The 23,461-nt window shown below is 39.4% G+C and overlaps 1 protein-coding gene across 1 annotated transcript in view; it reads left to right on the top strand.

The window, feature by feature from the left end:
- Positions 1-440: 440 nt before the first annotated feature.
- Positions 441-23,461, top strand: part of slc4a5b (solute carrier family 4 member 5b) — a gene marked incomplete at its 3' end in the record, with an annotated part of 29,362 nt that continues 6,341 nt past the window's right edge. The window contains exons 1-16 of the mRNA XM_080046558.1: positions 441-565; positions 4,083-4,243; positions 6,569-6,718; positions 8,108-8,215; positions 9,873-9,928; positions 13,402-13,559; positions 14,417-14,504; positions 15,242-15,396; positions 15,796-15,921; positions 16,937-17,111; positions 17,578-17,711; positions 18,576-18,756; positions 19,509-19,599; positions 20,806-20,864; positions 21,022-21,213; positions 23,174-23,287. Of these exons, the coding sequence (XP_079902684.1) occupies positions 468-565; positions 4,083-4,243; positions 6,569-6,718; positions 8,108-8,215; positions 9,873-9,928; positions 13,402-13,559; positions 14,417-14,504; positions 15,242-15,396; positions 15,796-15,921; positions 16,937-17,111; positions 17,578-17,711; positions 18,576-18,756; positions 19,509-19,599; positions 20,806-20,864; positions 21,022-21,213; positions 23,174-23,287 (2,046 nt within the window). The 5' untranslated portion in view covers positions 441-467. The remainder of the gene's footprint in view (positions 566-4,082; positions 4,244-6,568; positions 6,719-8,107; positions 8,216-9,872; positions 9,929-13,401; positions 13,560-14,416; positions 14,505-15,241; positions 15,397-15,795; positions 15,922-16,936; positions 17,112-17,577; positions 17,712-18,575; positions 18,757-19,508; positions 19,600-20,805; positions 20,865-21,021; positions 21,214-23,173; positions 23,288-23,461) is intronic.

The raw sequence follows: 23,461 nt of genomic DNA, 5'->3' as shown, positions 1-23,461 counted from the left end.
AATGTTTTGATGAGCCTTTCGCAAGAGCAACAGTTTAAGTCAGTTTAAGGCGACACACTGCATGTGAATAGGGTAAACATTTTCAACTCATAGATATCATCATGAAACGTTTCCAGTTGATTGCTGACATTGAAACAAATTCTTTTTATATTAAAATTGTTTCAGAAATGTTATTTATATAAATACATATATACATATGCAAATTTTGTAATACATACAGTAACAAATGATGCCTAAATTTGCACCTCTAAAAAAAACTGATAATTTTTTCGGCGCACACACAGTACAGACAGGTAGCAGATCGTGAGGAGAAATCCACTGATTTTGACAAGACGTGATTTGACATCAAGCGTTCTCCAGAATCACTGACTCCATCTTTTAATTGTGAATGGACTATAAATCTTACTGTCTCTTCTTTGGCGGCCATCTTTGTAGTTTCCCCGGCAGCAGAGCGGCTGCGTCACCTGATGGAGGAGGATGACAGCATGCCGACGCCCACTATCTTCACTGAGATGGACACACTGCAGTCAGAGGGGGGAGAGCTGGAGTGGAAAGAGTCTGCAAGGTACACACACACACGGAACTATACGCGCAACGAGACACACACACACACACACACACACACTCACATAGTAACACACACACACACACACACACAGATAGACACGCATAGTAACACATACACAAAGGCACACACAGTAAGACATACAGAGCGAGAGAGAGAGAGAGAAACGCACACACACACAGAAAAACACGCATAGTAACACACACACACAGACACACACACACACACACAAGAAGACACGCATAGTAACACATACACACAAAGGCACGCATACACATAAAAATAAAGACTAAGACACACGCGCATAGTAAGACTCACTCACACACACACACACACACACACACACACACACACAGATCCTTCATTAGTTTAGGATTTGCCGTCCCTGTTCACGGGATTTAGAGGTTAAAGGTCGTTATTTAAGAAATCATAGCGCTGGGTGAGAACTTAAAGAGGACCTATGATGCTTTTTGACTTTTATGACCTATAAACGTTGTTATGATGATTCATAGTCATGCTTAACCATACTAAATTATCAAATAATGACTTACATGCATTTCGACGTATTCCCTGCTGACCGTCTGGGGTGTCAGTGCAGAGCACTAAACACTATTGTAGCCAGTCGAGAAGTCACGTCTTCAAAGCGGTCTACCCTTTCATAATTGGTGACGTCGCATAAAAATTGGTGATGTGACCACGCGGATGTTTCCATGTATGGTAATGCTGTCACTTCCCTGTTCGCGTCTGCCTCGCGCCCTTATAGGTCCATGCTCGCGCTTCCCGCCACTGAAAGTGTTTCGGAAGGAAGGTAACCAATCACAACGGAGTGGGGTTTGCAGGAGGGGGGGGGGGGAGGGTAGCGGAGATGGCCGATGCACAGGCGGAGGGAGCGGAGATTGCCGAAGCACACACACTCAAGTGTTGACAGGATGTGCTGGATCGCCAAAATAAGAGAAAGAGCTTCCCGAAAATCTACATAGTTTTTTGTGATGTGATTCGTGTCAGGTTGCTCTATAGCAGTGTAAAACAAGAAATTAAGACCAGAAAAGTAGTATAATAGGTCCTCTTTAACACTACATGGGATTAAAGCCGCAGTCTTAAATTGCATAACTTACTTCCTGCTGTTTGGAACAAATCAATCAGTCTGTCAAACAGTAAAATGACACCACAGCATTTAAAGGTGCAGTGTTTCCCCTAGAATTTTTTTTAGGCCCGGTGGTAAGAGCTGATAAAGAGTATGCGCGCCGCGTGCGTACCAAATTTCTAGAAGAAATTGACCAAAACGAACCCCATTTGGGATGAGCCTCTTTTGACAGCCCGTTAAAAATTAGGGCATAGGGTTATACTTCACATTCAGTACGTTTGTACATGTGGTGTTTCTCACAGGATTTTTAGATCCTGCTGGGTGAGAATGGACATTCTAGGGTCTGGGGGCATCCCCCTGCAGAAGAAACCTTATCCTTTTAAAGTTAAATACATCAATCTGGTGCACTTTGAGAGGCGAAATCTGATTAATTCTGTGCTCTGTAAACAACTGTCATATGTCCTGCCTATAACTATTTTCTGTAATGATTTGGAGACACAAGCCATGTAAACTATTGAAGAAAAACACGTGGATTTCACTAAACACTAAGAAACACTAATATAGACAGGTCCTGTCTAGTACTCATTTCTGGAATAATCTGAATCACCTCACCTTGAAGCTAGCCTACTGAAAAAAAAAATTATTTATTTTTTATGCAAATAGCCTTGTTGAAAATAAATAAATTAACATAGGCTAATCATGATGTGTAGCCTATCAACATGTGTGCTACATAAGGCAACTTCCCTATTCCGACCATTATATTTCATCTTGCCTATTTCTCAATTTAAAACATAAAAATAAAGTAGGCCTAGCATTGAAAATACAAAATAATAAAGCTTGTAGGCCTACTATGGCCTGCTGTTTTCAAGATAACTTAACAGTTAAAACAATAAATTAATTAATATGTCCCCTGAAAATAAATGAATGCTTTTCTGAGAAGAATGCCAAAGGCAGTAGCAGTGTGGCACTTCTGTAAACTTACTGAAACGAGTGCATGCCGTTTTTTTCAGCGCTATCTCTGCTGTTGATACAGATTGGTTGTGTTGCCACGGCGACGTAGCGATTTTAACTTTCTAAGTTTTGCTCAGCACTTTTTCCTGTTCAACGTCCCTCTTACTGAGTCCTTAATATTTCCACAGAGCAGGCGCTGGTTTTATTTTCGCCACTAGTTCAACGTTTGCTTGCTAGTCATGCTCCTGCTCATTGGCTTCCGTGCATGGACATATAAAGATTCCGTGTCTAACAAGTGCGCACCGAATGCACACGCGCATTGTGCCACGCGCAGAACACATACACACACGCAGACACACAGATCAGCTGATGGGATGATCAAACGAGAGGTTGTAAAGACAGGCGCACACGAGGGGTAGACCGACAGTGCCGCGCAGACGCTCGCAAATGATTATTTTACGGAATCAATTAGAAAAAAAAATAAAAATAAATTAAGTCAGGCTGCTGTTGGCCTGGCGGGGGGTCCCGTTGGCCTGGCGGGCCCGCCAGGCCTGTATAATGGTAGGGGAAACACAGTGATTCTGGAGAACGCTTGTTGTCAAAATCACTTTTTGTCAAAATCAGTGAATATCTCCTCACGATCCACTACCTGTGTGTGCTGAAAAACAATCTGGTGTTAATACACATCCTAGGATCTGTTAAGCTAGCAACATGCCAGTTCACTGAGCCTAGGCTGTGTATTAACACTAGGCAAGGCAAGGCAAGTTTATTTATATAGCACAATTCAAACACAAGGCCACTCAAAGTGCTTTACAGGGGCAAGATTAAAATACATAAAACACATTAGAAGACATTTAAAAGCGAATGAAAATAAGTAAAACATTTAAATTAAATTAAAAGTACAGGTTAAAATGGAAACAGAAAAGTCTTCAGACTCGATTTAAAAGAACTGAGGGTTGCAGCAGACCTCAAGTTTTCTGGGAGTTTGTTCCAGGTGCACACACAGTACGGACAGGTAGCGTATCGTGAGGAGATAATCTCTGATTTTGACAAAACGTTTTTTGACAACAAGCATTCCACAGAATTGTTGACTCCACCTTTAAAGATGGTTGTTTAGTACAAATATACAGACGCAAAAAGTTTAATTTCATAAAAAAAAATCATTCCTCACACATTGAAAAAAAACAAGGAATCAAGTAAATCATATTAAATGTAGGGTCAAAATTTCTACATTATAAAACTAATAGACTTCATCAACTCGTTTGGCAATGGTTTGAATGTAACAGACATTCATTCGTGTGGAAAAAGTTACGCATTGTAGCTTTAATGAATTCCTTGTTTTTTGCAGATGGGTGAAGCCTCTTGAATGCAATTTCTAATGTCTTATCTAGATGTACAGTATGTTATGCTCCTTGAAAAGCACTTTGAATGGCCTTGTGTCTATGGAATTGTGCTATAGAAATAAACTTGCCTTCTTTTCAGATGGGTGAAGTTTGAGGAGAAGGTGGAGGAGGGAGGAGAGAGGTGGTCAAAGCCCCACGTCTCCACCCTGACGCTGCACAGTCTGTTTGAGCTCAGGACGTGTCTGCAGACCGGGAGCGTTCTGCTGGACATGGAGGGATACACACTGCCTCAGATAGTCGGTCAGTTCAACACAAGCATACTTTATAGAATTATTTTTTTTTATATACATTTATTTTCTATTTTATCTATTTGTATTTATTAATTTATTTTTTGATTTTATCTATTTTAAATTGATTATTTTTTTTAATTTTTTTTATATATTTTTATTTAATTTATTTTTTATTCTTAATTGTTTTAAATATTTTTTTATGTATACATTTGACTCAATGCCTCAGATAGTGAGTTAGTTGCAGCATTTATATGTTTAAAAAATTTTTTACATACAAATTATTTTAGAATTTTTTAGTAGGGGAAGGTGGGGTGATTTGTGCGTTTTGGAAGTTGCAAAACCCCTTGTTTCTAGAAAACCGTGGAAGAAATTGGAAATGTGACCACATATTTAAGAAGAGCCATCCATTTGACTCATCCTGTAAAGAAGGGAGACACAAGGAATAAGATATAAGCACATTTAAGCTCAAAAAACTGTGTTTTGCCTTTCAAAGTAAAATTTCCATGATCAAGGTTTTTTGATTATTGTGTCTGAACAATTATAGACACGTTTGAAAACATTTGACACATGTTTTAGTGCTTTGGTATGCTACACTTTGAGTCTATATAGTTAGCACAATGTCAACCCTAAATTGCTATATCATGCCTATTATCCAAAATTCTGGGGATGGGGTGATTTGTGCGCAAGGGCCTGGGTGAGTTATAAGTAAGTAAGTAAGTAAAATGTATTTAGAAAAGCACATTTATGACAGTTTGCACTGTCCAAAGTGCTGTACATAGTGCATTCAGTAGGTAAACAATGAAGGTACAATAACAATAACCAAAATAAAAGACGTAAAGCCCATACATCCACATAAACACAGATAGTAGTGCAGAGGTAAGATAGTTAATGGGGAGGAAAAGCCAGGGTGTACATATGGGTTTTGAGCCTTGATTTAAAGGCAGAAATGTAGGGGGAATCACATTTGTCAGGTGGCAGTTGGTTCCACAAGCACGGAGCAACTAGTGCAAAGTACATTTCTGAGAGTTGTGCCAGTGGCATGGCTGTATACGCTGGTCACCAAAAGAAAGTGATTGTCTACAGTAGCTCAGAAGAGAGTGACATCTCAACTCCACTTAACGACACCACTGATGAGAGTTCAGATGGCCAGAAAGATGATGATGGTGACTTTGTCATTGTGACACAATGACGCACAAATCACCCCACTACGTGGGGTGATTTGTGCGACAAGACAACTTTTTTTCCGAAAGCTATATTTCTTAAACAGTTTATTCCAGATCCAAAGTTTTTATTGCCAGGGATGCACAACATCCTGAAATATATGTACATATTTGAGTTGGAGACATAACTGTCAAGGCCTCACTTTAAAATCACTTTGAGTAAAAAGTTGCACAAATCACCCCACCTTCCCCTATATATTTTTATTTATTTATTTTTAATATAACATTTTTTCTTTTTTTATGTATACATTTGATTCATTCAAATCTATTCTGCTAGGGCAAATACATTTAATGCTCTTTTGTTAAAGTTTAACACTGAATACTATACCCTCCAGACAACAACACCGCAGACAGTTTCCATTACATTTCAAATTCAAATATTCATGAAAATCAACTTGTAGACATTTGATATGTGGTTTAAATTGGGTGGTAGGATGGCCTAGAGAGGAAAAGGTGGCCGACCAGTAACCATGAGGTCGCTGGTTCGATCCCCGGCACCGGACAGGAGGGTGTTAGTTGTAAAACTAGCAGAGGCTGGTATTGCGTCTACGGTGCCCACCATCTCTACCATTGTGTCCTTGAGCAAGACACTTAACCCCAAAACTGCTCCAGGGGCGCTGTACTGCGGCTGACCCTGCGCTCTGACCCCCTCCGAAGTGTGGTAACTTGAGAGGGGATATGCGAAAAGACGAATTTCAATGTGCCTCGTGTACAACTGACAAATAAAGATAACTTAAATAGGTAAAAACTAGGAAACTAGATCCCTTTAACAAGGGATCGGAACTTTGCAATTATTTTTAACAATTATTTTTAAATTAAATTACAATTGCATCTCTTAATGTCATGTTTTATTTTTTTGCACCAAGTTATGGAGAGTAGTAGTTGTATTGATATCGGTATCAAAATCCTTACGATACCGATCCCTAGTAAAAACTAATACAAAATGTCTCTATAGTCTCTTAACAGTCGCACTGAACCAACATGAGACCAATTTGTGTGCAGGAAGGGTAGAACACCTGTGAAAATGATACAACATAGTAACTGTACTTGTATAAATGGTTTGTAAATGGTCCATTGTTATTGTTTAATTTAAATATAAACGTTATTTTATCCAGATGAGATTGTGGACAGACAGATAGCTGACGGTCTCATTCACGCCGATCTCAAGGAGAAGATCAGCTTCGTGTTGCTGCGGAAACACAGACACCAGACCAAGAAGCCGATGCATCGCTCGCTGGCCGACATAGGGAAGTCCTCCAACGCCAGTAAGTTTATATACGCCGTTTGTTCACATTTTCAACTACAACAATTTTCAACATCTACTAAAGTTAAAGCTGGGGTATATGATTTGGGGAGAAAATAGCAGTTGGGATAGAGATTCGAATCGAAATACCTCAACCGCTCCACTTGTTCTCTTTGGTCCCTCCCCTATGGTCCCTCCCTGACACGCTCTACACCAACAAAGTCGTGCCAAAGTGAATGGACAGTCCCAACAGCCAATAAGAACAGAGAATCGGAGCCTCAGTCTGATTGGTCAAAGTGTACAGTTCAGGTTAACTTTGACCAATCAGAAATCATATACCCCAGCTTTAATCTAACCTTCTAATACAAGGGCACCGTTTTTGGTATTAACATTGGTAGGGACACAACCAAACCTCCCCTAATAATTTACAATTAAGGTGGAGTCAGTGATTCTGGAGAGTGCTTGTTGACAAAATTCCTTTATTTCAAAATCAGTGAGTGTCTCCTCATGATTTTCTACCTGTCCGTACTGTGTGTGTGTTAAAAAAAAATCTGGTGTTAATAAACAGCCTAGGCTCTGTAAACTGGTATGCAAACAAAGGGGGCCCGTTGTAGCTAGCAACATAACAGTTATCAGAGCCAAGGCTGTGTTACAACACTGGATTTTTTTCTCTGTCAGCGAAAACACAGTACAGACTGCTAGTGGATCATGACAAAATGTTTTTGACAAGTATTCTCCAGACTCCACCTTTTAATCCATAATGTCATATATTTGATCTCGGTACCGTTTAAAATTCTGAGATGTTATGGAATCCAAATATTGATAGAGACAATTCTGTTGTCCAGAAATATTGGTAGGTACATGTCCCTACCATTCATTATGCAAACCTACGCCCTTGGTCTAGTTACATATACTTATGCTTGCTTTGTTTCATGCCATTTTCCCTGCGCTCCGAATTGCATACTCTTTCTTTTTTCTATTCTACATACTAAATCTGACTAAGAAAATAATCTAGTTAGGATGCAGTAGGAAAACACTTGGGACATACTTTTACTCTCTTATTTCATCCTAACATGGCTCCTTGATCTTGCCTCTTGCTTTTATATCCGTTGCATCCCTGTTTGTTTTCATACGGAGGCTCCGTCGATGTGACATCACTTCAAGTGCGCACTGGATAGCATGCTGTTTTCAACACTAAAAATCTTGACCAAATGTAGTAGACATCCGGGTATTTCTAACCATCCTTAATCTGGCCACAATAATCGGGACATCCTAAATCTTTTTTCTACCGTACTAAAAAGTAGATAGTATGGGGATTGGAACGCAGGGCATGATTCATCACCTTTCCTCATAAAATCACTTCTTCTTCTTCTCTGTTTGTCGTTCTCCTACTTCTTCTACTGCTAAATAGAAGGTAGTACTCAGGGTAACCTGAACCGTTGCACTAGCACAGCCTCTGGCATCAACCAGTCCACTGAAGACCTTCGCTTAAGGCAGCCAGGCAGCCTGGGCCATCTGCGTGAGTGTTAATACATAATTACACTATCTATGGTTAATACACCACAGAGAGACACGCATTCATTCATTCAGAACTACACACACATACACACACATACCTTGCATTCACACACACACACACACACACACCTTGCATGCATGCACACATAAGCACACACACACAAACACACACACACACACCTTGCATGCATGCACACATAAGCACACACACACAAACACGCACACACACATACACACTCATACACCTTTCTACTTTACTCACTTCCTAACTTTCTGTGCTTTACTCTTTGATTTCAATAAACTCTAACCCCAGATTTCATAACTTCAGATGTTTTTTTGTGTGTGTGTGTGTGTGTGTCTGTGTGTGTGTGTGTGTGTGTGTGTGTGTGTGTGTGTGTGTGTGTGTGTATAATCTACCCTCGTCATGAACACAACGTATTGGTCGTGATGTGTTAACATTACAGATTACAGCCCGCTTGTGTGAACATTTGCTACATTTTTCTTTCATGAATCTAGATGAATAGGATTATGAAGAAAAAAAACTGAGCGGTGTGTTATACTGTGTGGTATGCTATTGTTCTCCTTTTGTTCAATTGTACTTTGTGATTCTAAAATCTGCTTTGAAGAGGTAAAAAAAAAAGGGAGAAATAATATTGGAAAATACTAATCTTTCTCAGAACCAACTGAAGTTTTTTTCCCACACTTATTGGGACAGGCTTGAATGCTATATTGTTGAGAAACATATTTTGCAGGGCTAGGTTTCAGTTAAATCAAATCAAATCAAATCATTTTTTTTTTGTATAGCCCGATATCACAAATAGACATTTGCCTCAGTGGGCTTTACATTCCATACAGTACGACACCCTGCCTTTAGACCCTTAGCTCGGCTGCGAAAAAAGTCCCAGTAAAGTTACTGATTTCAGTCACACTTCTAACATTTGTTGGATTCACTAGGTTTTTAGGGGTGCTGTATTCTTTGTGTTTTGTTAAGTAATTAATTAAAGTATGGCTCATGGTTTAAGACTGTGCTCTTTTGGTTAGATTTGTTTATTGATTTCCACAGCACCAATTCGCCCTGAGTTTGTTATTCACCGCACCTTATGTTTTTGTCCTAAACAATATCTAAATATAATCTAAATCTTTATAATTGAATAAACAATTTTAATTTACAATTTCCAACTGGTTTTATGTTGCTTGCTTTATCCTTAGAATAGCTTGAAGTAACATAATAATAACATTTTAATCGGATACAATTTTGCACAATTCTTCCTCACATATTACTGGATTTCAAATCAAATCAAATCAAATCAGTTTTATTTGTATAGCCCAAAATCACAAATACATTTGTCTAAGTGGGCTTTACATTTCATACAATATGATATATGATACAATATGATACAATATGACACCCTGCCCTTACACCCTTAGCTCGGCTGAGAAAAAACTCCCAGTAAAAACCCTTTACCGGGAATAAAAAAAAATTGAAGAAATCTCAGGTAGAGTCGACAGAGTAAGGGATCCCTCTCCCAGGACGGACATGCTGCAATAGATGTCATAAGTAGAGAAAATCACGAAGGAATTTGAAAATGTTCAGTCTTTGATGTTATATTGTTTGTTTGTTGGTAAGTATGATGTATAAGAATGTGTTTCTTTTACAGATCCTTCCATGAGCCGAAGCATGAACGATATCTCAGACACACCGAGCTCAGACCAGGTAAATGATTAGTTCTATATTTACTGTGTGTGTGTGTGTGTGTGTGTGTGTGTGTGTGTGTGTGTGTGTGTGTGCCTGCAAGTGGGTGCTTTTGTGTTTTTAAAAATACTAATAATACATATTCATATACATTTAAGTGTCTTTACAAATAGAGTACACATTAATAGTACAAGAATTGCTATGCTTATTCTTTGAAACATTATGTCAAATGGTTGTAAAGCAAGGCTAGTTTTTTTCTATAGCACAATTCAGACACAAGGCCATTCAAAGTGCTTTACAGGGGCAAGAAATACATCAAGATTAAAATACATCAAGTATAGAATAGACATTAGAAAAGCGAATGGTAAACCAAACAGGACTTTAACTTATTTGTAAACATAGTTGAAGTCCACTGGTGAAAAGTATAGTATATGGTTCACTTGTAGAAACACAAAAAAATGCATTTGAAATATACATATATATATATATTTTTTTTAAAACAACACCAAGGTCTGACAACTATTGTACTTTTACAAACAATTGGTTGCGTGCCCAATTTTCCTTGACCTACATTTTCCCCCCACATACAGTACAAACTCTCACTCAAATCTCTCTGTCGAAGCTGTTATTGATTTGTCCTAATCTAATCTGCTGTTGCCGGTGGAAACATAATGATGGATTATTCCGGGTCAGAAGACATAATGCGTCACATTACCTCGCCATGTATGAAGTTGTTTTTTCTGCACTGCAAAAAATTAAGAAGTAAGGATAAAAAATTTAAAATTTAAATTTCAAGGTTAAACCTGCAGTGTGTAGAATTTTGGATTTTATTTCCTAGCAGATTTTGTAGAAAGTAATTATAATATCTATAAGTACATTTAATTTAGTGCATAAAAAAATGTTTAGAATTATTATTTTTTCCCTTAGAAAGGGTCTCATTTATGTCCATATTTATGCATATTTTGGACCAAGGCCTAGTGCCGCCATCTTGAAAGTGTCATAGTTGGAATGTCATCAGGTGCATTGTTTAACATTTAGAATTGTTCTTGTCCTTGAAGGCCACTGTAGCTTCTGTTATTATTCGAAAGGGTTGGGGTTACCCAGGGAGCGTTGCATTCTAGAACTATGCTGATGTTCAGCTAATCTCACAATGGCCTATTTTTTAAAAAGAGTTGCAGCTCCCCTCGTAAATATACAATCTTTGAGCTCCCCCCGCCCCCTGTCCGGAAGCGAAGCCAGATACGCCTCGCCCTCTGTCTGTCAGGGCCGTGGACCAATAAGAAATAGGGGTGTGGGCTGCACAGTGGAAGCTTCTGGCTTTCCAGTTTGTGAGGTCAGAAACGAGGAGAATTCTGACTGGAGTATATTGGGGGGGAGGGGTGGGGGTTTCAGAAAGGGGGAGAGTGAGAAAAGGAGAGATTGTTATTTTTTTAAATATTTTGGCAGTCTCTAGGCACACCGTGGACCCATGGATATGTTAGAACACATTTAAAAAGTGCATTTAGCATAATATGTGACCTTTAAGAGTTTTAGTTTTAGCCTCAAATCTCTGAAATCTAGTTGCAGACAGTTGACTTGAAATGTTGAGTTTTGCTAACTCCTAACTTTTTACAGTGTGTGTTTGAATTTGATCAAAGTTGAGCCTCAGTTTATGAGTTGGCAGAACTACTCTTAATCCTTTTTATCCACACAGCATTGTAGCTCAGGTGGGACTTAGCTAAATATCTGTGATTATAATTGTGTGTGTGTGTGTGTGTGTGTGTGTGTGTGTGCTTATTTATAAGCTTTTACTTGTTTCCCAGAGCAAACATACTATTGAAATTCTCCTTAAAGCTATAGTGTTTAACTTTTTCATATTAACGAATGCCGATATATTTAAGTCATCGCCAAACAAGTTGATACAAAGTTGATTATACAAAAAAAAACACAAAATTCTCTCTGTATTTCTCAGTATGGCAGCGTTTATAAACTGGTGTCCCCCCCCCCCTGACACTGGTGCAGGAACTCAGAAAAATCCCCAAGAAGAGCCCAAGAAATATTTCAGTTGTTGATTGTACTGCTAAGAAAAAAACCTGGACGTACAGCAGAAGGTATAAAATCCACGTGCCATCACTGAAGGCTTTACCTCATGTAGATGCACCGACAGAGATTTGTAATAACTCAGAATTCCTCATGGGGGCGACAGAATTTACGCACTGTAGCTTTAAATGTTTTTTTTCCCTACGGCAAGGATTTTGCAGCAAAGTTCGCAATGAACAAGGCTTGGTTTTACTGTGTGTGTGTGTGTGTGTGTGTGTGTGTGTGTGTGTGTGTGTGTGTGTGTGTGTGTGTGTGTGTGTGTGTGTGTGTGTGTGTGTGTGTGTGTTTGTGTGTGTGTGTGTGTGTGTGTGTGTGTGTGTGTGTGTGTGTGTGTGTGTGTTATGTAAGTAAATATCTTTCTGAGAACTTCAAAGCAAGTTAAAGACAAGAAGTCATGCATGCGACCCTCAAATCTGGTTTAATTATTTGTTCACAGAAGTTGGCACGGCAACAACCAGCTTGCTTTTGATCTGTACCAGTATGCCCAGTGCACACACTCTTTCATATGACGTCATAACATATAATGCCTACTGTATCGGAGTGTGTGTGTGTGTGAGGGAATGAGTGTGTGAGTGAGTATGTGAGTGAGTGTGTGTGTGTGTGTGTGTGTGTGTGATTGAGAGAATGAATGTGTGTGTGTGATCATTCTTACATTCATTCTTAGTATGCTTGATTGAAATGTCTTGTTTGCGGTTGCCTAGTAAGAAATAGTTAGGAGAGAGAGAAAGAGAGGCAGAGTGATAGAAAGATAGAGAGAGAGAGAGAGAGAGAGAGAGAGAGAGAGAGAGAGAGAGAGAGAGAGAGAGAGAGAGAGAAATGACTCTGAAAGCTGCCTTAACAGATTAGGGAGAGATTTTGATTTAAGCGCCGACCACTCCATTGCCTCGTGCTTATACTGGGAAACCAAAAGAGCTGCTATACTGGGTTTTATAATGTATGTGTGTGAGTGTGTGTGTGTGTGTGTGAGTATGATGGCTTGAATGTAACAGACATTTATTTATTATATGAAAATAAATTACGCACTAGAGCTTAAATATCCCTCTTTTACTGTGTTCACCTGAATGAAACTTAAAACATGATATTTCTCTCTCTTTCTCCCCTTCCTTCCTTCTCTCTCTCTCTATCTCTCTCTCTCTGTCCTTCCCTCTCTCTCTCTCCCTCTCTATCTCACTATCTCTCTCTCCCTCTCTCTCTATCTCTGTCCCCCTCTCTCTCCCCTTCCTTCTCTCTTTCTCTCTCCCCCCTCTCTCTCTCTCCCTCCCTCCCCCCTTTCTCTCTCTCTCTCCCTCTCTCTTTCTTCCTCCCTCCCTCCCTCCCCTCTCTCTCTCTCCCTCCCTCCCTCCCCCCTCTCTCTCTCTCTCTCTCTCCCTCCCCCCCTTCCCCCTCTGTCTCTCTCTCTCTCTCTCTCCTTCCAGTTAAAGAATAAGTTCATGAAGAAGATTCCTCGTGATGCAGAAGCCTCTAACGTTCTGATAGGAGAGGTCGACTTCCTGGACAAACCGTTTGTCTCGTTTGTTCGTTTGGCTCAAGCCACGACTCTGGGAGGGTTAACCGAGGTCCCTGTGCCTACAAGGTCTGGGGCGCAATATATATATATATATATATATTTTTCATTAACCTTTATTTTTCCAGCAATATTCTCATTGAGATTCAAAATCTCTCTTTTCCAAGAGAGTCCTGGCCAAGAAGGAGACAGCATAAAAACTTAAAAGTTTCACATTAAAAAAACAACATTTCACACTTAAAACAAGACACAAAACACAATAAAAAAATTAAATTAAATAAAATAAAAAGTCACAAAGCATCAATCTCATTGGCAGTAAGTCAGTGTTCAGTAACCGGGCGTGTACAGTTTGTGGTTAAATAGTCCTTAATCCTGCTTTTGTAATTGTTCATGGTGATAAGGGATTCCAGTTTAAGGTGTTCCTGTAGCTTGCTTTAATAATGTCCTTCCTTTACTTTTATTATTTAAAGTGAACAGGGTTTCTATTTTAGATTGCGTATTAGTGGAGCGGCTACGTGCCTATTATCATCAGAATCTTTCAGTTGATGATGATACAAGCGTGAAAATTGTCCGAGACATTTGAAACTGTGAATATGAAAATTTCACATAGAAATGTATTTGGTTATTTCATTCAAATTTTTTATTTTTTTTCATTTCATTGTCTCGGACAATTTTCTTGCCAAGTGACCCATGGAGACGGCTCATGCCAATTTGTAACGCTTGTACCACAAATTGAAAGATTGTAGCAGTGATCTGCTCCACTATATTCAACTGTAGGCTATATAGTTTTTTTGTTGTTGTTGTAAACTTTATACTTTGCTGTTTGATTAATGTATTATTGCAAATCTGTAAAGCACTTTGAGTTGCCTTTGTTATGTATGTAATGTATTTCTAGTTAACAGTTTTTAAAAAAAATATTTGGACAGGTTTCTCTTCATCCTTCTGGGTCCGCACGGCAAAACCAAATCCTACAACGAGATCGGCCGAGCTATCGCTACGCTAATGGTGGATGATGTGAGTAACTGGCACTATTTGAATAAATACAGTATTTTTGAGTGTGATACAGGACCATAAAATCTGCTGGAAACTTCAGATAAATTACGTAGGAACAAAAGTCAAATTTAGTGATATGAGAGGATAGAGGAGAAATAATTTAGAGCTATTTACATCTTTAATTCCATCTATTTACACACTGTTGCTTTTGATTTGTGTTTTTCTTATTTGCAATTATTTTATGTTTGAAATAAATAATTAATTCATATTTCAGCTTTCAGTGAAGTTGCCTATGAAGCTTGTTTTGTTTGTTTCCTTAAATTTTTTATTTTTATTTTTATGATTTGAACAAATAAATTAATAAATATTTCCCTGTCAGTTGTTCAGTGACGTTGCCTATAAAGCGAGGTCCTTATAGTTTCCTTCACTGTTTTATTTTTTATTTTTATGATTTAACCAAATAAATAAATCTTTCATATTTCCTTTAATATGATCATATTTCAGTTGTTCAGTGACGTTGCGTATAATGCTTGTTTTGTTTGTTTCCTATAATTTTCCTATAAACTATAATAGAATACATACAAAAAATTCAACAAAAAAACAAAAGACAAAATGATCCTATGTTCGGTGTTATAAGTCTTTACTTCTACTTCTTTTCAGACACTGTTGCTCTTGATCTATGCGTTTTCTAACCTGTTCTTTAATCCCAATCTTTTTATGAAGAAATAAATAAATACATTAATATAATCATATTTCAGTTGTTCAGTGACGTTGCCTATAAGGCGCGGAACCGCGAGGACCTGATCGCGGGCGTGGATGAGTTCCTGGACGAGGTAATCGTGCTGCCTCCGGGGGAATGGGACCCGAAGATACGCATCGAACCGCCAAAGAAGGTCCCTTCAGCTGAGATGAGGCAAGAACGTCTGTCTGTCTGTCTGTCTGTCTGTCTGTCTGTCTGTCTGTGTGTCTGTCTGTCTGTCAATCTATCTACGTATCTACAAACTGAGATAAGGCAAGAGCATTTTAACATTCATAATCATATATTAAAACCTGTTATCTCCAATAATATTAATTACAATAAACGGTATATGGCATGATGCGATATGGACAAATTGCAACATTGGGGATTAACATGACACATAATGATTGGGTAAAATTGTTCCTATATCTAAAATTCGACATAATTTTTCTCTACAATTTTGCCCATTGTAAAATTGTTGTGTGTGTGTCTGTCTGTCTGTCTGTCTGTCTGTCTGTCTGTCTGTTTGTGTGTGTATGTGTGTGTGTGTGTGTGTGTGTGTTTGTTTAACAGGAAGTCTGTTCTGAACCTGAATGAACTGGGTCAGATGAACGGTTCGGCCGGTGGAGCCGCCGGAGGAGAAGACACAGAGTTTCCTGCTCCACATGAACTGGGAGAGGAACTACAGTTCACCGGGAGGTACGAAGGAGGGGGAACTAATATCATGTGACGCAGGGGGCCAGTTATATCCTGCGCTGTATTCGAAATCATTCCTTATTCACTCATTCACTATTGAAATTAACCACTGATGGGGGCGCCCTTAGCTCAGTTGGGCGTCCCCCCTGGGCCTCTGCCAGCAGCGGACCCGGGTTGGATTCCAGCCCGCGGTCGTTCTCTGCATGTCACTCCCCTCTCTGCCCCATTTCAACTCTGTCTCTACACTACCAATAAAGCATAAAAATGCCAAAAAAAAATCTTAAAAAAAAAAGAAATTAACTACTGAGAATTCGAACACCAATACAAAATGGCGTGCACCCTATATAGTCCACTATATCCGTGATAGGGAAAGATTTCAAACACATCTGGGCTGTGTTCCAAACGGCCTACTAACGTCCTCCCTCCTACACACTCAACATGTATATACTACATACCGATCGATTGTGTATGCGAGATTCGTCGGAACGTTCACACTGAAGTATACAGAAGCAATAAAGAATTTAAAAAAAAACTTCCATGTCGTTCAAATGAATTACAATGAATATTTATATATTTTTTTCACGTTCTGATTCTGATAAATATTTATAATATATATAAATATTTCTCAAGTCTTCAATATGGAAAATTTTACTTTTTTTTCTCAAAAATCTATAAATACCCTCCTCCCCCCAGCCCTATCCAATTTACCTCTGGTCATGATAATAACACAGAAAAAAAAACAAGAAAAAAAGTCAGAAAATTAGGGATATACTGTAGTACTTATATGAAGCAAAATGTTTGACTTGCCAAGACCTTTTAGGGACTAAACCACCACAATTTTTAAAACAGGTGTGTTGGGCCTAAAAACAAGACCATTTGTATTGATACAAAGAAAATATTTAAGAATACTTTTCTCAATAGGTAGGGAAATGTGCTTGAATTCAGCATGTGCTAGTAGTGCATTTCACTATAACCATGTACTCTACTGTGCCAATGTCCTCCCCCTTGGTCCTACCAGGTTTGCGGGCGGCTTGTGGCTGGACATTAAGCGTAAGGCTCCGTGGTACTGCAGCGACATCTACGACGGCTTCCACATCCAGTCCATCTCGGCTGTGCTGTTCATCTACCTGGGCTGCATCACCAACGCCATCACCTTCGGAGGGTTGCTAGGAGACGCTACCGACAACTACCAGGTCTGACTGATTGACATCTTATGGCTAGTTGTTGTAAAAAAATTAATGGTTAAATTTGACCATTCGGAATTCGAATTACAGATGTCAGCAACTTAATTTTGAGTATTTCTAATAACATTTGCACCAGTCAAAAAACTGAATTACAGCAGTAAGCTAGAGAGTTGTGATAGAAATTGACAATGGGTAGATAGATAGATAGACAGACAGACAGACAGACAGACAGACAGACAGACAGACAGACAGACAGACAGACAGACAGACAGACAGACAGACAGACAGACAGTTTGTTATTCCCATGGGAAAAGTCCTGCAGTTCATACACACAACACAAAATAATCATATAAAAACACCAGTTTTCACTATTACACTTTTTTTATCTATAATACACATTCAGACTATCTTTTAAGTGTTACAAAGGCTTGCCATATACTCACTCACTCACTCACTTACTTCTCTTCCCCCAAAGGGTGTGATGGAGAGCTTTCTGGGCACTGCTTTGGCTGGTACGGTGTTCTGTGTGTTTGGGGGACAACCTCTGATCATCCTCAGCTCTACTGGACCCATCCTCATCTTTGAGAAACTGCTATTTGAATTCAGCAAGTAAGTATGAAGCATAAGCAGAAGTACAATGATCTATCTGTCTGTACAGTACACAAGGTTACAACGCCATTAGGCAAATTAGATTAAGGACTTTTTGAATGCTACTTGGAATTACAGACTACTAGTGGCGAAAATAATCCCACTTCTTATGTATTGGTATGGCCTTTGATTATTTAAGATCATGGGTGGGATGAATCCAATGCATTTTAAGACTATTTAAAGAGTGTAAATAACCAGATGTAATACTTGATATTGATACTTGAGCCTACTGAGTCTGAAAACTGCCCACTCTATTGACAAGTTTAAAAAAATAAATAAATGTATTCCCGGTAAAGGGTTTTTACTGGGAGTTTTTTCTCAGCCGAGCTAAGGGTGTAAGGGCAGGGTGTCATATTGTATCATATATCATATTGTATGAAATGTAAAGCCCACTGAGACAAATGTGTTTGTGATTTTGGGCTATACAAATAAAACTGATTTGATTTGATTTGATTTTAAAACGTTACTAAAGACTCACTTTTTTGCATTGGCCTTTGACACAAGTTGAGACTTTGACACTCCTACGTTTTTTTATATTACATTTTTCTCATCTTATATGTTGTTTTGTATTGTCTCTTGTACACAGCATTTTGGTCAACTGATGTTTTTGAATGTGCTTTAGAAATACATTTGACAGTGACTTTCTACTTTCATATAAGCTCTTTATAACTCCCTTCCGTACAAGCATTCTCCAGAATCACTGACTCCACCTTTAATGCCTTATTTCTGGATGAATTCAATGCATTTTAAGACTATTTAAAAGAGTGTAAAATACCCAGATATAATACTTAATATAATATAAGCCCATTGTCCGACTCTTCACAGGAGCAACGATATAGACTATATGGAGCTGCGTCTGTGGATCGGGCTTCACTCCTGTCTGCAGTGTTTCCTGCTGGTTGTGTCTGACGCTAGTTACATCATTAAATACATGACGCGCTTCACAGAGGAGGGATTCTCCAGCCTCATCTCCTTCATATTCATCTCTGACGCCATTAAAAAGATGGTAGGTGCTACTTTCAGTTTGTGTTAAAGCTGGGGTGGAGGATTTGGGGAGAAAATGGCAGTTGGGATAGAGATTCGAATCCAAATAGCTCAACCGCTCCACTTGTTCTCTTTGCTCCCTCCCCTATGGTCCCTCCCTGACACGCTCTACAACAACAAAGTTGTGCCAAAATGAATGGACAGTCCCAACAGCCAATAAGAACAGAGAGTCGGAGCCTCGCTCTGATTGGTCAAAGTGTACAGCTCATGTTAACTTTGACCAATCAGAGATCATATACCCCAGCTTTAATTTAGTATTCATTCTTGCACCCACCCTTGAGACAGAAGTGGTAGTGTTTTTACTACGCCAGCTGTTGTTCCTGGGTGAGCGTACTGAGAGTCTACTTTAAAAGGTGCTCCGAGGAACTTTCAGTTTGTGTTAATTATAGTGGCCCCCTTTGGAGAAAAGCGGTAGTGTTTTTACCACGCCAGCTGTAGATCCTGGGTGAGCGTATACCCATGACAAAGGCATTAAGAAAAACTATTAAAAACTAGTATTCTTTGCACTGATGGTCTCGTTTGCTGTTACATGTCATTTATGATCATCAGAGGGAAAAATTACGCTTTTAAAGAAATATTTAAAAGTTCCTTGTGACTACTTTAAAAACCAAATATCCAGAGAATAGACCAGTGCTTGATAAAAATGAAATGTTTGCCTTCATTGTCTCACAGAGAAAAATTAAAAAAATATAAATCTGTTTTGCTTCTTCACAGGTAGGAGCCTGGAAGTATTACCCGATCAACCGCGGCTTCAAACCGGATTACATCACCTCCTATAAGTGTGACTGCATCCCGCCAGACCAGGGTGAGGCATCTCACACACACACACGCACGCACGCACGCACGCGCACACACACACACACACACACACACACACACACACACACACACACACACACACACACACACACACACACACACACACACACACACACACACACACACACACACACACACACACACACACACACACACACACACACACACACACACACACACACACACACACACACACACACACACACACACACACACACACACACACACACACACACACACACACACACACACACACACACACACACACACACACACGCACACACACACACACACGCACACACACACACACCTCCCACCAGACCAGGGTGAGGCATCACACTCTTCTTCTATGCTTTCTAACATGTTCTCTCTTTTGAATGCTACACAGAGATTGTTATAATCATAGCTGCACAGTTTGGTTTGGTATGGCATTGTCACCCCAAATCTGACTTGCTTTTCTACTGCCGACAGTACGGTTACACAGTTATGCCGGAGCTATGTAACTACGGTGACATCATAGCAGCGGTACACCAATAAATTAGGCCGCCAATTAATTCAGTAAATAGGAAGAATGCTACAAAGTAAACAAAGAGCTGCGCGCCGACATGTTTCTCTCAACACACAATCTTTCACTCTTGCCGTTTTGGTTATGGAAATATCATTTGATGTTTACTCTGTGTCCTGTCTGTTTCTGCCTCATTCCTGGATGCTGTCTGATAACGTGAGTATACACATGTAATTATAAACCCTGGTAAAGCATGTGTGAATAACATTTAAAGGTGGAGTCAGTGATTCTGGAGAACACAACATCTGTGAATATCTCCTCACGATCCGCTACCTGTCCGTACTGTGTGCGCACTGAAAAAAGATCCATTGTTAATACACAGCCTAGTCTCTGTAAACGGGCATGTTGCTGGCTAAGGTGGCCCTTAGCTAGTGGATTGTGAGGAGATATTCACTACTTTTACGAAATTGATCTCGACAACAAGCGTTCTCCTGAATCACTGACTCCAACTTTAAAAGGAAAACTTGGTGAAATATTCCTTTAACCGACGCCAACATTGTTAATTGACTCAGTTAGAATTAAAAATGGTTGACCATATTTCCTTGTTTATAAATCCTCCCTGTCATATTACCCATAATTCATTTGGGTTTCTCTGTTTCCTTGTTGTGTTTTTTTTTGCTTGTTCAGCGTCTGCGCTCGGATTCAACGTTTCAGTCCCAATGTCAGACGATAACATGACTATGCTGGTAGGTGTACATATGTGTATGGTGTACAAGAAGCCTACAAACTGTTTCTATGCTCCTACCTTTGTCCTTTTTGTCTACTAATTTATATATTAATATTATAATATATAATATGCTGCCATACATTTCTATGTTATATGTCCCTTTTCTCTCTCCGTAGTTTAACCTGACGGACATGTCGTGGGGTTCGCTGAGTAAGAAGGAGTGTGTGAAATACGGAGGAGAGTTGGTGGGAAACGCCTGTAAATACGTGCCTGACCTGGCCCTCATGTCCTTCATACTGTTCTTTGGGACTTACTCCATGACCGTCTCGCTCAAGAAATTCAAGTTCAGTCGCTATTTCCCCACTACGGTAAGACTAATGCAGAGATGGGCATTATTTAGTTATTCTATGATGGATTTTTTGTAAGATCTTTTCCCACCCTGAAAATTAGACAACCCTGCATGATAAAGGTTAGATTATTGCATGAATGTAGTCAAGTTTAAAGGATGAGGTTAGAGTATTTCCTAGTTTAGATATAGTCAAAAAACTCAACATAAATATTTTATTATTCAAAATTCAGTGTGTAACATCCAGAAGCTCACCACTAGATGATGCTAAATACTCCCATATTACACACTGTACCTTATAATAGAATAATATTTGGGAGACATTGTATACATGCATCCATTATATCTGATCGAACAATCCTACATCCACTTTGTGTATTAATCCGTAGCTGAAAATAGTCAAACCACCACCATACCTGTACCAGCATGCGTATAGATAGCACCCAGGGGCCGGTTTCCCGATAACGTCATCTCTTAGCGCGCTACGAAGACTCCTACGTTATGACTTACCAAAGTTGTTTACCTCTGTAGTCGTGGTTCCCGAACGGTCTCTTAGGAGTCTTCTTAAGAAACAGTCCCTACGTGGCTCGTACACGGCCCTGTCCAGTGCTGAAATCGATGGCTCAGAGTTCGATTTTCCATTTCCTGCTTATTTCATGCGAAGCTGCATGACAAGTCTTTGCGAATAAAAGATTACTAGAAATCCTTCTAAGCCGAAACATTTATTTAACACCTCTTGCTTTATAATCGAAGTATCTTTAAGAACAATAATCACGTTTCGTGGTGGGTCAGTAAGGAAACTGAAAGTAGAATATCGCCAATGGCCTATATCAATAAAAACAGACGGCCCAAACAGCGTCCAAATGAGCTAAAATCCTAAATACAATAAACAGTAACATGGCACACTTATTTTAAGGTAAGCTTTAATTGATTATTCATTAATTTTTTCACACGTTTACATGTTTTGAGGCGGAGAATCCGACGCACACTGCGGAGCTGTCAGCTGAGCCGGCTCAGCTGACAGCTCCGCAGTGTGTGGAACACAATGCGATGGTTCTAGTGTTAACCTTGGTCGAACGTATTACCATAGCCTATAGGCCTACTGATTTAAAAAAGGTAGCCTAGGCTATAGGAAAATATAGAAACAGCGGAGGAGATTAAGATTGTTTCCAGCAATTATTTTCTTCATGAATGACTTGTGGCAGTTCCATGCGCAACAGGGATGTCACTCGTGTCCGTTTTACGCATGGTGCTTACGGAAGGAAATGTGGGGGTCTGTAGTAGCCAAGCCTATCTCTGGCGATGCCACAGCGATCGCAGGGACTTCACTTGTCATTAAACTTATAAATCTGACTGTATTTCAGATCAAAGGGACACAGCGATGACTGTATTAAATATCAAACTGATAAAAACGATCCGACTGTAGGCTGTAGTGTATCACGTATAAAGTAGCCTATTTTCATATTGACGGACATCGCATCCAATCAGTTAATGCTGATTGTCAAGTCAGTTAGATGACTATGTAGGCTACTTATAGTTTGAACACTTTGTGAATCAGAGTGAATGGTATTCTGCTAACATATATAGCTTACTTTAAATGTGATATGTACGCTATATACAGTTATCGTTTGTAACAGTTTGTTATTTAATACAGTCATCGCTGTGTCCGTTTGATATGAAATACAGTCAGATTTATTAGTTAAATGACACAAATGAGAGCTGAAACATCCCTACGGTAGAGCTAAGAAGGCTCTGCGGGCGCTCCAGACCAACCTTACCAACGTAGGACGTACGAAAGAGATTCGTAGCAAAGAACGTTTCGGGAAACAGGCGAAATGTTAAGTAGGAACTCTACGTAGGGGTTACGAATGACGTAGCGTTAAGAAGGCTCTACGAAGGCTTTGGGAAACCGGCCCCAGTGCTGTCTATGATCTTCCCCTGTCCCCATGTCTGTCTCTCTCTCCCTCTCTCCCCGTCTCCAGCTGCGCTCCCTCCTCAGTGACTTCTCCATCATTCTCTCCATCCTGCTCTTCTGTGGGCTGGATTACCTGTTAGGACTGGACACGCCCAAACTGCACGTTCCCACAGAAATAAAGGTCCCACTCCCAAAACTGTTCCTACACTCCTCTCCTATTACACTTAATAACATTGTTCTCCTACACTCTTCCTGTGACCTAATAACACTGCTTTTAACACTCCTGACTTTTGTATTTCTTTCCTTCAATTTTGTTGTTTTTATACATGTCCTAAGTAATAAATCATTTATACTG

The sequence above is a fragment of the Ammodytes marinus genome (assembly GCF_949987685.1).
Source record: "Ammodytes marinus genome assembly, chromosome: 18".
In the NCBI taxonomy this organism is placed as follows: Eukaryota; Metazoa; Chordata; class Actinopteri; order Uranoscopiformes; family Ammodytidae; genus Ammodytes; species Ammodytes marinus.
This window is presented reverse-complemented; position numbering and strand designations above follow the sequence as displayed.